This window comes from Trachypithecus francoisi, unplaced genomic scaffold, assembly GCF_009764315.1.
Source record: "Trachypithecus francoisi isolate TF-2019V2 unplaced genomic scaffold, Tfra_2.0 Contig00057_ERROPOS647011, whole genome shotgun sequence".
Lineage (NCBI taxonomy): Eukaryota > Metazoa > Chordata > Mammalia > Primates > Cercopithecidae > Trachypithecus > Trachypithecus francoisi.
The window spans coordinates 74924-87659 of record NW_022680466.1 but is presented as its reverse complement, the minus strand read 5'-3'; the positions used below and the strand labels follow the sequence as shown (position 1 = coordinate 87659).

At 44.0% G+C, this 12736-nt stretch overlaps 1 protein-coding gene across 7 annotated transcripts in view; it reads right to left on the bottom strand.

Moving 5' to 3' along the window:
* LOC117087100 (ADP-ribosylation factor 2-like) overlaps nt 1–12736 on the bottom strand; it is a 45328-nt gene that overhangs the window by 21567 nt on the left and 11025 nt on the right. For 6 of the 7 annotated variants that reach the window (XM_033217274.1, XM_033217360.1, XM_033216952.1 and 3 more), the window contains 3 exons: nt 11696–11739; nt 11271–11386; nt 4885–4995 (listed from right to left, as the gene is read on the bottom strand). In XM_033217274.1, the coding sequence (XP_033073165.1) occupies nt 4885–4995; nt 11271–11386; nt 11696–11727 (259 nt within the window). In that variant the 5' untranslated portion in view covers nt 11728–11739. Of the gene's footprint in view, nt 1–4884; nt 4996–11270; nt 11392–11695; nt 11740–12736 lie in introns of those variants that run through there. The other variant, XR_004438771.1, reaches the window with a different exon arrangement.

Here is a 12736-nt window from a genome sequence, read left to right as displayed (position 1 = left end):
CCGGGAGGCGGAGCTTGCAGTGAGCTGAGATCCGGCCACTGCACTCCAGCCTGGGCGACAGAGCGAGACTCCCTCTCAAAAAGAAAAAAAATAAATCACAAACTGTTCAAATTCCAATCTACCTACACAGTTAAATGTCTTAATAGAGATCTAAAAGCATTAAGTTCTATCACACTCAACATACTGACGAAGAACATTTAAACTAAAAGGCAGCCTGATCTTTAGAAACTGGCAGAAAAGATAGGGGCTGCATCCAAGACCACTCACAGCAAGTCCATTCTTCCAGCAGCTCCCAGTTGCTATTTCATGAAAAGTCCAAACTACCCACCCCAAGGTCCTAGAATACAGCCAGCTCCCTACCATCAAAAGCAACAGTCACTGAAACTTACTAAAATTAGGCTTGTTATGAAGAAAAGAGTGAAGAAATAAAGGCATTTATTTCATCTTGTTATTTGAATGTGAAAACTCCCAGTAGGGTAAGAAAAAAGAATTCTGCCAGAGAAATGATGAAGTGAAACCTCAAACAATTTGGGCTTTTGAGTGCCTCCTGTCATCCAGCCATGAAATGGCTTTTTACATAAGCATTTTACATAAGTAATTTAAGCCCGATGATGCAGACAGTAGGTATCATCTCCATTTTAAGATGAGGAAATTGAGACAGGTGAGATTACCTAACTGTCAAGGTTTCACCACAGAGCTGTGGTTCAAACCCACGTGCTCTAGTTTTACTGCAGTTAAGAAACTGCAAGGGTTTGCCAAGTTGTCAAGTGCCAGTCCAAGACAAATGGATGCTCTGAGTATCAAAAAATATATATAATCTGCAGATCGAAACACAAAGATACAAACATCTAAGAGTCACCATGGGAGTTGCTGGGGCATCCAGTGGTTTCTCTGAAAATCCATGAAGGAAAAGAATAAAGCATTTTTCCAGCCTTTCTTGTACAAACTATATTTCAGGGAAACCAAATATTTGATGAGGGAATTCTTTGTTTAGAAAGATTTTAGCTAATAAATGGAGAGGAATAACAAGATTTAGGAGGGGAAAAAATCACCATTTTTTAACTTCTAATAAAATAATGGGTTTAGGCAATAGCTTTCAACGGATGCTAAAATGATCAGGTGAAAAGTTGATGGAGAATTTTAATTCAGGGGAATTAAGCTGATATCATCTGAAACCATTTGGCATCACTAAAAATGTGACAACCTGGTGGCTGCCAGGGAGTGGGGGGACTGGGTAGGGGGAAGCAACAGGAGTTATAGTTTATGGGTACAAAGTTTCAGTTTTACAAGATGAAAATAGTTGCAGAAATGAATAGTGGTGATGGCTGCAGAACATTATGACTGACTATATACTTAAAAATATTTAAGATAGAGCTGGGTGCGTGGTGCTGCACACCTGTAGTCCCAGTTATGCAGGAGGCTGAGGCAGGAGAATCACTTAAGCCCATGAGTTCGAGACCAATCTAAGTAACATATAGAGACCTCATCTCACAGAAACATCACTACCACAAAACAAAACAAAACAAACAAAAAAAATGGTTAAGATGCTAAATTTTAAGTTATGTGTATTTTACCACAACAACATAAAAATGAGGTTGGGTGCGGTGGCTCATGCCTGTAATCCCAGCACCTTGGAAGGCAGAGGCAGGTGGACCACAAGGTCAAGAGTTTGAGACTGGCCTGGCCAATATGGTGAAACCCCGTCTCTACTAAAAATACAAATAAACTAGCCAGGCGTGGTGGCTCACGCCTGTAGTCCCAGCTACGTGGGTGGCTAAGGCAGGAGAATTGCTTGAACCCAGGAGGCCAGGGTTGCAGTGAGCCGAGATTACACCACTGCACTCCAGCCTGGGCAACAGAGGGAGACTCCGTCTCAAAAAAAAAAAAAAAAAATTAAAACATAGTTACCCAGCAATTCCACTTCTAGGCATATACCCAAAGAACTCAAAGCAGGGACTCGAACAGATACTCGGACACGAATGTTCACAGCAACATCATTTATAATAGCCAAAAGGCAGAAGCAACTGAAGAGTCCATCAACAGGTGAATGGATAAACAAAATGCGGTATATCTGTACAATAGAATGTTATTCAGCCATTAAAGGAATTAAGTTCTGATACATACTACTGCATAGACGAACCTTGAAAACACTGTACTAAGTGAAAGAGGCCAGGGGCTGAACTTCGAAAGACTAATATACAATTCCACTGAATAGGCAAATTCACAGAGAGAGTAGAACAAATGTTACTAAGGGTTGGGGGAGAGGGGAATGGGCAGTTATGGCTTAATGGATACAAAGTTTCTGTTGGGGATGATGAAAAAATTGTGGAAATGGACAGTGGTGAAGGTTATAAAACACGGTGAATGTACTTAATGCCACTGAATTGTATACTTAAGAACAAACTTATAATTTTTATATTATGTATATTTTGCCACAATAAAAATTTAAAAAAATGTTTAAGTGTGACAACTGAACTTCTGTGTTAGGATAGGAAGAATATTTATGAAGTATTCTTGCCTCTGAAATGAACCAGAATTTAATCAAGTCTCTAGAATAAACAACCAGTTCACAGGAAATCCACAGATAGCCAAGCAAGTTAGAAGGCACCATAATAAAGTAATCAGCCAAATCCAGAATGTGAAATAAACAGTTAACAACCAAAAAAAAAAAGGGGAGGCCAGGTGAGGTGGCTCACACCTATAGTCTCAGCACTGTGGGAGGCCAAGGTGGGCAGATGCTTGAGCCCAGGAGTTTGAGACCAGATTGGGCAACATGGTGGAAAACCCATCTCTACAAAAAGTAAAAAAAATTTGCTAGGTGTGATGGTATGCACCTGTGGTCCCAGCTATCTGGGAGGCTGAAGTGAGAGGATCACTTGACTCCAGGAGGCAGAGGCTGCAGTGAGCTGAGATTGTGCCACTGCACGAGACCCTGTCTCAAAAATAAAATAAAATAAAATAAGGAAAACAAAAGGCACAGAAAAAGAACAACTGCTGTAGAATAAAAGACTAAAGGGGCAAAACAACAAAATGCACTGTGTGAACTTTGATCCAGATGCAAACAAAGCAGATGTGGAAAAGATACTTTTTTTTTTTTGAGATAGAGTCTTGCCCTGTCGCCAAAGCTGCGGTGCAATGGTGCAATCTTAGCTCACTGCAACCTCCACCTCCCGGGTTCAAGAGAATATCCTGTCTCAGCCTCCCGACTAGCTGGGATTGCAGGCACACACCACCATGCTTGGCTAATTTCTTTGCATATTTTTAGTAGAGATAGGGTTTCACCGTGTTGGCCAGGCTGGTCTCCAACTCTTGACCGCAGGTGATCCACCAGCCTTGGCCTCCCAAAGTGTTAGGATTACAGGTGTCAGCCACCACACCCAGCCAGAATACATTTGATACAACTGGGGGAATTAGAATAAGGACTAGGTGCTAGATATTAAAGAATTAGTATTAATTTTGGAGATGTTATAATGGAATGGAGATATATATATATATGGCCTTATCAGATGGAAACAAACACTAAAGGATGTATGAATAAAAAGCATCATGTCTGGGATGGGCAAAATGCTAATAACTGTTGAGGCTTGGTGATGGGTACGTGGGGGTTCGTTATGTTATCTTCTCTGTCTTTGTATTTGTTTTAGATTTTCCGCTAAAAAAGTTAAAAAAAATAAATGCACTACTTTGAGAAAAAACATTCTAAAATCTATAGCCTGGAAAAGCTAACTGCAAATAGAGTTAATTGCCAAAGGTAACAGCTAAAACAATGATATAAAATATAGAGGGACAGTCGACGAGAGTATTTAGTCGGGAAAGACTGACGAATGTGTAAGTCTTTACTATCAGGTACATGCAGGAGAACCTTCAAAACGAACAGACTCCAAATAAATTCTAAAATGAATAATTTGTAGATTCCATATGGTTAATATTCTACATGAAAATCAGGGTGTAAAAACTATAGTCAGCCCTCTGTATCCAGTTTCAACCCACCTTGAACCAAAAATATTACAAAGTAATAACGCAGGCTGGGCACGGTGACTCACGCTTGTAATCTTAGAACTTTGGGAGGCTGAGGCGGGCAGACCACCTGAGGTCGGGAGTTCAAGACCAGCCTGACCAACATGGAGAAACCCTGTCTCTACTAAAAATACAAAATTAGCCGGGCGTGGTGGTGCATGCCTGTAATCCCAGCTACTCAGAAGGCTAAGGCAGGAGAATCACTTGAACCCAGGAGGTGGAGGCTGCGGTGAGCTGAGATCATGCCATTGCACTCCAGCCTGGGCAACAAAAGTGAAACTCATCTCAAAAAATAAATAAATAAAAAAATAAAAATAGTAACACAACAGTAAAAAAAAAAACAAATAAAAAAATACAATCTAACTATATAGCATTTACATGCTAGTAGACATTAGAAGTAATCTAGTAGTGATTTAAAGTAGACAGGGGGGCCGGGCGCGGTGACTCACGCCTGTAATCCCAGCACTTTGGGAGGCCAAGGCAAGCAGATCACCTGAGATCAGAAGTTCAAGACCAGCCTGACCAACATGGCAGAACCCCATCTCTACTAAAAATACAAAAATTGGCCAGGCATGATGGCGCATGCCTGTAACCCCAGCTACTCGGGAGGCTGAGGCAGGAGAATCACTTGAACCCGGGAGACGGAGGTTGCAGGGAGCCGAGATCACACCACCGCACTCCAGCCTGGACAACAGGGCAAGACTCTGTCTCACAAAAGAAACCTCCCCAGTAAGTGTAAGGAGACCCTAAGAGGGGAAATGGCTGACTGTCAATAGAGCAGAGCACCACAAGGTATCACTTCAAGCATCCATCTTTAGAGACATTTCACAGAAACAGTATCGAGGCTATAGACTGAATAATCTTTACCTTTTGTGTTCTGGAAAATATGCGGCCACAGAGGTCTGATTTTGAAGTGGCTGCCAACATCCCAGACTGTGAAGGTGATATTTTTATATTCCACCGTCTCCAAATGGAAACCTAAATGAAATAGGGGAAAAATGTTTAATTATGATTTGTGCTGCTTGAACAATTCAAAATAATTTCAACATGTGGATAGTACTTTTAATTTACAAAGCAGCCTGCTAGTCAAAGATCTATAGCCTTCAAAGAGAATGTGCTGGCCCCCTCTCCCATTCATTAGGACAGGTGTCTCAAACCTTCTCTACTCCCCAATCTCCAGCCATGCACCTGCCCTTTCTCTCAGCAGGAGACTATCACAGTGTACTTCAGAGCAGAGAAGCCACTGATGGGACTGACTTCCACTTCCACCATACAGTGTAAACGCCAGTCTACATCTTTACCCGTGCTTTTCTTCCTCCCTCTTGGAACAACAGAAGAGGATAACTCTCCTTCACCAACTCCCTCCCTCTATGAGCCAGATCCACTCCACCCAGACTGTCTGGAACTTTTTACTATTCCTATTCTCTCCCATATCTGAATATCTCCAATCTGTTCACCTTGGCATGCTTAAGTCTTTTACATCTTTAAAAGCAACAGAACAAACCTTTCCTTGACCCCCACATCTTCATCTGCACCCTCTTTCTTCCTTCCTTCACCCTCTTCTTTCCTTCCTTCACATCTTCACCCTCTCTTTGCTTTTTTTTTTTTTTTTTTTTTAAAGAGACAGGGCCTTGCTGTGCTGGCCAGGCTGGAGCACAGAGGTAGAATCATAGCTCACTGCAGCCTCAAACTCCTGTGCTCAAGGGATCCTCCTGCCTCAGCCTCCCAAGTAGCTAGAACTATAAGCATGAGCCACCATACCTAGCTAAATATAAATTTTTTTTTGTAGAGACGGGTCTCACTATGTTGTTCAGACTGGCCACAAATTCCTCAGGTCAAGCAATCTGCCCATCTTAGCCTCCCAAAGTGCTAGGATTACGGGTGTGAGCCACTATGCCTGGTCTATTTGCTCTTTTAAAGTCAAATGTCTCAAAGAAGTGTGGCTATATTCACTGAGCTTTCTTTGGTCCTCTCACACAACAGCACCTTATCTCTGCTCCACCATGTTGCTGGTTTTCACTAAGGTCAGCAATGACCACCAGGTCAATAAATCCAACACATGCCTTTTCAGCTCTTCTATAATCTGATCTTCTATCTGACACTGCTGCTCACTCTCTCCTTGACACTCTTCCCAAGCTTCCCTTTTCCTTCTATCTCTATGGACGTACTGTCTCAGTCTCCTTAGTGAGCTCAGCCACGTTTAACTGATCCTGCAATGATGGAGTCCCCCTGGCTCACTGGCCCCATCGATTCTCCTCTTTCTGCACCCCTCCCTACGCAATCTCACTCACTGCCATGACTTCATTCCTATCTCTGTACTAACTCTGAGATTTATATCCTCCAATCTAGCTCTGAGATTTATATCCTCTCTCCTGAGCTTCAGGCTCATAATCTAACAGCTTTGGCAAATGTCTTCAAGGCCCCAAAACAAGGTATCAGTCAAAAATGGAATGTAAGGTCCCTACCCCCTAACCTCCTCCTCTGCTAGTTATCCCCTCATTGACTTCATTCCACAAGCTGATAGCCTAAGAGGTGCCCTGGAAACATCCGATGCTCTCACTCCTAGAACCCTACTACCATATCTTATCAATTCAACCTCTTTTTTTTTTTTTTGAGACGGAGTCTCACTCTGCTGCCCAGGCTGGAGTACAGTGGCCGGATCTCAGCTCACTGCAAGCTCCGCCTCCCGGGTTTACGCCATTCTCCTGCCTCAGCCTCCTGAGTAGCTGGGACTACAGGCGCCCGCCACCTCGCCCGGCTAGTTTTTTGTATTTTTTAGTAGAGACGGGGTTTCACCGTGTTTGCCAGGATGGTCTCGATCTCCTCACCTCGTGATCCGCCCATCTCAGCCTCCCAAAGTGCTGGGATTACAGGCTTGAGCCACCGCGCCCGGCCTATCAATTCAACCTCTTAAACAGCTAATAGTCACCCTAACCCAACAGACCATCATTTCTAGCCTTAATTCCTGAAACCATATAACTAATTTCACCTCAGCCACTCTCCCTCTCTCCATCCAGTCACCATCTTCTAATCAAAGCAATCGCTTAAAAACACGTAGTGTGGTCACGTCATTTCTCTACACATTTATGTTTGATTGGAATATTTTCAAGCTTACAAAAGAAAGAATAATCTCCCCAAAAAATAAAATTAAAAATTAAAAAAAGAAAGAATAGGCCGAGCACAGTGGCTCATACCTGTAACCCCAGCACTTTGGGAGGCTGAGGTGGGCAGATTGCTTTGAGCTCAGGAGTTCGAGACCAGCCTGGGCAACATGGCAAAACCCTGTCTCTACAGAAAAAACACAAAAATTAGCCAGGCATTGGTGGCATGTGTCTGTAGTCCCAGCTTCTTGGGAGGCTGAGACAGAAGAATTGCTTGAGCTAGGGAAGCAGATGTTGCAGTGAGCTGAGATCACGCCACTGCACTTCAGCCTGGATGACAGAATAAGATCCAAAAAAGAAAAGAAAGAGAGAGAGAAAGGGAGGGAGGGTGGGGAGGGGAGGGAAGGGAGGGAGGGGAGGGAAGGGAGGGAGAGAGGGAGGGGAGGGAGGACAGGGAGGGAAAGGAAAGAAGGGAAAGAAGGGAAGGAAGGAAAGGGAAGGAAAGGAAAGAAGGGAAGAAAGGGAAGACAGGGAATGAAGGGAAGGGAAGGATAGGAAAGAAGAGAAGAAAGGGAAGACAGGGAAGGAAGGGAAGGGAGGGAAGGGAAGGGAGGGAAGGAAGGAAGGAAGGAAGGAAGGGAAGGAAGGGAAGGAAGGGGAAGGAAGGAAGGAAAAAAAAGATGTCCCTTTGGCAGCTTCCCACACCCAAATCCCAAACATGACTGTCAAGACCCACAGTCAGCTGGGCCTGCTCACCTTCCAAACCTCTATTCTAGTCATGCCTTATTTTAGTGAGAGACACTCATTACATTGCAACAATCTAAATTCTTGCTAAATAAATAAATACAATGCCATTCCAATCCCATAGTGATGGTAGGGGCAGGGGCAGGAAACTTAGCAAAATTATCTAAAATTTAACCTGGAAAAATAAACAAGTAAGCACAACCAGGAAATCTCTGAAAATGAATAATGAATTTTTTTTTTTTTTTTTTTTGAAAGGGAGTCTCGCTCTGCTGCCCAGGCTGGAGTGCAGTGGCCAGATCTCAGCTCATTGCAAGCTCCGCCTCCCGGGTTCACGCCATTCTCCTGCCTCAGCCTCCGGAGTAGCTGGGACTACAGGCGCCCGCCACCTCGCCCGGCTAGTTTTTTGTATTTTTTTTAGTAGAGACGGGGTTTCACCATATTAGCCAGGATGGTCTCGATCTCCTGACCTCATGATCCGCCCGTCTCGGCCTCCCAAAGTGCTGGGATTACAGACTTGAGCCACTGCGCCCGGCCGAATTATTTTTAAAGATATGCCAAGCCCTAGTAACACTTGAAGTAACAGAGTTCAAATATAAATGTAACTCTGTAGTTGTCCAGAAAAAGGTAGTTTTCCAGAAAAAGACACACATACCAGTGAGAATTTAGTATGTGACAAAGAAGGCATTTCAAATCAGCATGGAAAAATTATTCAATAAATGACACTGAACAACTGTCTACTCCAGCACTGTCCATTTGTGACTGTTTGTTTATTCATTTATTTTTTTTTTGTTTTGTTTTTGAGACAGAGTCTCACTCTTGTCGCCCAGGCTGGAGTGCATGGCGCTATCTTGGCTCACTGTAACCTCCGTCTCCCAGATTCAAGCGATTCTCCTGCCTCAGCCTCCCAAGTAGCTGGGATTACAGGCGGCTGCCACCACACCCCCACTTTTTTTTTTGTATTTTCTGTAGAGGCGGGGTTTCACCATGTTGGCCAAGCTGGTCTCGAACTCCTGACCTCAAGTGATCCACCGGCCTCGGCCTCCCAAAGTGCTGAGATTACAGGTGTGAGCCACCACGCCTGTCCTATTTATTTAGTTTTTGAGACAGAGTCTTGCTCTGTAACCTAGGTTGAAGTGCAATGGTGCAATCTCAGCTCACTGCAACCTCCGCCTCCCGGGCTCAAGTGATTCTCCTGCCTTAGCCTCCCGAGTAGCTGGGATTACAGAAGCATGCCACTACATCTGACTAATTTTTGTACTTTTAGTAGATATGGGATTTCACCATGTTGGTCAGGCTGGTCTCGAACTCCTGGTCTCAAGTGATCTTCCCACCTCAGCTTCCCAAAGTGCTGGGATTATAGGCATGAGCCACTGCGCCCAGCAATGTGGCTATTTAAACTTAAAGTTAAAATCAAAAATCAATCAACAAATAAAAATAAGTAAAAAATAAACTTAATGTTAAATACAATTAAAAGTTCAGTTCCTGGCTGGGCACAGTGGCTCATGCCTGTAATTCCAACACTTTGGGGGGCCAAGGTGGGCGGATCACCTGAGGTCAGGAGTTTGAGATCAGCCTGGCCAACAGAGTAAAACCCCGTCTCCACTAATAATACAAAAATTAGCTGGGCATGGTGGCACACACCTGTAATCCCAGCTTCTCAGGAGGCTGAGGCAGGAGAATGACTTGAACCCAGGAGGTGGATGTTGTAGTGAGCCGAGATCGCTCCACTGCACTCTAGCCTGGGTGACAGAGCAAGATTCCATCTCAAAAAAAAAAAAAAAGTGTTCAGTTCCTCAGTTGCATTAGCCACATTTCAAGCACTCAACAGTCACATAGCTATTGGCTACCACTCCGAACAGCACAGACACAGAACAGTTCAATCACTGCAGAAAGTGCCTCCTGTACAGCACTGGTTTACCCATTTGAAAAATTTAACCAAATTCCTACCTTACTCACAACCATCTCATAACTCGAACATTCTCATCGGTTTCCCACTCTTCAATTGATGCAATCTCTGCAGTTACTGCCCAAGTTGAAAGGTGATCATTTGGAAGCCAGGTGCGGTGGCTCACGCCTGTAATCCTAGCACTTAGCAGGGCAGATCACTTGAGGTCAGGAGTTCCAAACCAGCCTGGCCAACACGGTGAAAACCTGTCTCTACTACAAATACAAAAATTAGCCTTGTGTGGTGGTGAACGTCTGTATTTCCAGCTTACTTGGGAGGCTGAGGCATGAGAATCGCTTGAACCCAGGAGGCAGAGGTTGTAGTGAGCCGAGATCGCGCCACGGTACTCCAGCCTGGATGACACAGCGAGACTCCATCTCTAAAAAAAAAAAAAAAAAAAAGTTGATCATTTGAGTCCTGTGCCTAATTCAGTGTTCAGAACAGTAGTCATGTGCACATGCCACCCTGTGGGGTGTATCCTCAGTCAGAAGTTTCGATCTAGAGGCAGTTCACAAGGCAAAGATTCAGTTCTGTCAAAACTCGCTTTGCAAATCTCTTAACGAGCCCATAAAATACACTGCTGGTTCAGAGTAAGAGCAATACAGCCAGCTTGTCTATTTCTCTAGTTGGACATCATCTCAAGCAGTTAGCTTGAGCCAGAGTGAAGAAAAGAAATCATACTCCATCTCTAAGCACCGGGAGTGTACTTGGTGTAGAGAGATGAGATGCTGCTGTTAAGGAAGGCCAGCTGGAACAGAGGATGACTGAGGAGGCACCAGCAGATTCCCAGCTCCCACCGCAGCCTTCTGCTGGGACACTAGCTGCGAGGAATGGGGGGCAGAACTACCCTCCCTGTTTGGCCCATTATCTTTTTCTTTTTTGCCAAGCAGATAGCGTTAAATTTGCTTAGTCTACCTGTGTTCACACGTCTCCTTTATGAACCTAAGAACGTGCAAGCCACTAGAAAAGGATAGAAAACCTGGTCAGGCACGGTGTCTCACGCCTATAATCCCAGCACTTTGGGAGACCATGGCAGGAGGATCGCTTGAGCCCAGGAGTTCGAGACCAGCCTAGGCAATATGGCAAGACCCCATCTCTACCAAAAATTCAAAAATTAGCTGGGCATGCTGGTGCATGCCTGTAGGTCCGGCTATTCAGAAGGGAGGTGGAAGGATCACTTGAGCCCAGGAAGTTGAGACCATAGTAAGCAGAGATGCGCCACTGCACTCTAGTCTGGGTGACAGAGTCAAAAAAAAGAAAAAGATATATAATGTAACCTGGTTTTTGGCCTCTAAAAATGTATCTCTTGGAGTAGACAAGATTTTTAAAAAGGATTATTCAATAACAGAAGAAGCATGTAAAAATAAAACATATTTCTCTGGTGAAAAAGAACCTAAAAGAAAAAATATATATAACATACTAAATTGTAAACTGGAATTGCCGCAGGTCTTTCATTAACTTACCTACTGTAGGGATGGTAGGCACAGTCTCCCCCAGCTTCAGTTTATACAAGATGGTGGTTTTTCCAGCTGTATCCAAACCCAATATAAGAATCCGCATCTCTTTTTTCCCAAGTAGATTCTTTTTTTTTTTTTTGAGACAGAGTCCCGCTCTATCGCCCAGGCTGGAGTGCAGTCGCCGGATCTCAGCTCACTGCAAGCTCCGCCTCCTGGGTTTACGCCATTCTCCTGCCTCAGCCTCCCGATTAGCTGGGACTACAGGCGCCCACCACCTCGCCCGGCTAGTTTTTTGTATTTTTTAGTAGAGATGGGGTTTCACCGTGTTAGCCAGGATGGTCTCGATCTCCTGACCTCGTGATCCACCTGTCTTGGCCTCCCAAAGTGCTGGGATTACAGGCTTTAGCCACCGCGCCCCGGCCTCAAGTAGACTCTTGATGAGCTTTTCAAAAATGTTTCCCATTGTAACTGAATTCTGTAACATGACAAGAAAAGCAAGTCAAATAATTGTTCTTTGCAGAGATATAGAAGCAACATGCATAAAATACAAGTGTCAATTAGAAATGGCTTCCAGGAAAAATTAAACAATTTTAGGTACACTTTGGCCAATGAGTAGTGAGTCTTATCTTCAAAGGGAAACTCAACTAAACCTTTCAATGCCTTACCAGAAATTCTATTTTCCACTGCAGCATCCAAGTGGGACATACAACATAACCTCAGCACTGCTACAACAGTGGTAGCCTTTAGTCAATTTAGTACAGAGGTACAGGACCAGGCGCGGTAGCTCACGCCTGTAATCCCAGCACTTTGGGAGGCCAAGGCGGGCGGATCACCTGAGGTCAGGGGTTCAAGACCAGCTTGGCCAACATGGTGAAACCCCACCTCTACTGAAAACACAAAAGTTAGCCAGGCCTGGTGGCGCACACCTGTGATACCAGCTACTCAGGAGGCTAAGGCATAAGAATCGCTTGAACCTGGGGGGCAGACGTTGCACTGAGCCAGGACCACGCCACTGCACTCTAGTCTGGGTGACAGAGCAAGACTGTCTCAAAAAATAAATTAATTAATTAATTAATTAAATTAAAAAAAAACCAGAAGTACAGAAGCAATGATATAACAAATACAACTGTACCTCATTCTAAACTGTACTGAAATGAGAATTTGTGAAGCAGAGAAGCTGTTTATTTTATGCAATATAAAACAAAGTCTTTAAGGCAGGTTAAACAACTATATCCCTTGGAAATGTAGTAGTTCCCTATGGCTAGCAGACAGCCTAGTAAATAACCTAAGAAATTTCAGAGGCAAAGAAATTCAGCATTGGGAAGCTTCACTGCCAAGAGAGAGAACTTGGCAGAATTGAGGAGGCACCACAGCATCCAGTTTTCATTTGAGTTTTTTGTTTTAAGACAGGGTCTCACTCTGTCACCGAGGCTGGAGTGCAGTGGCACAATCACGACTCACTGCAACCTCAA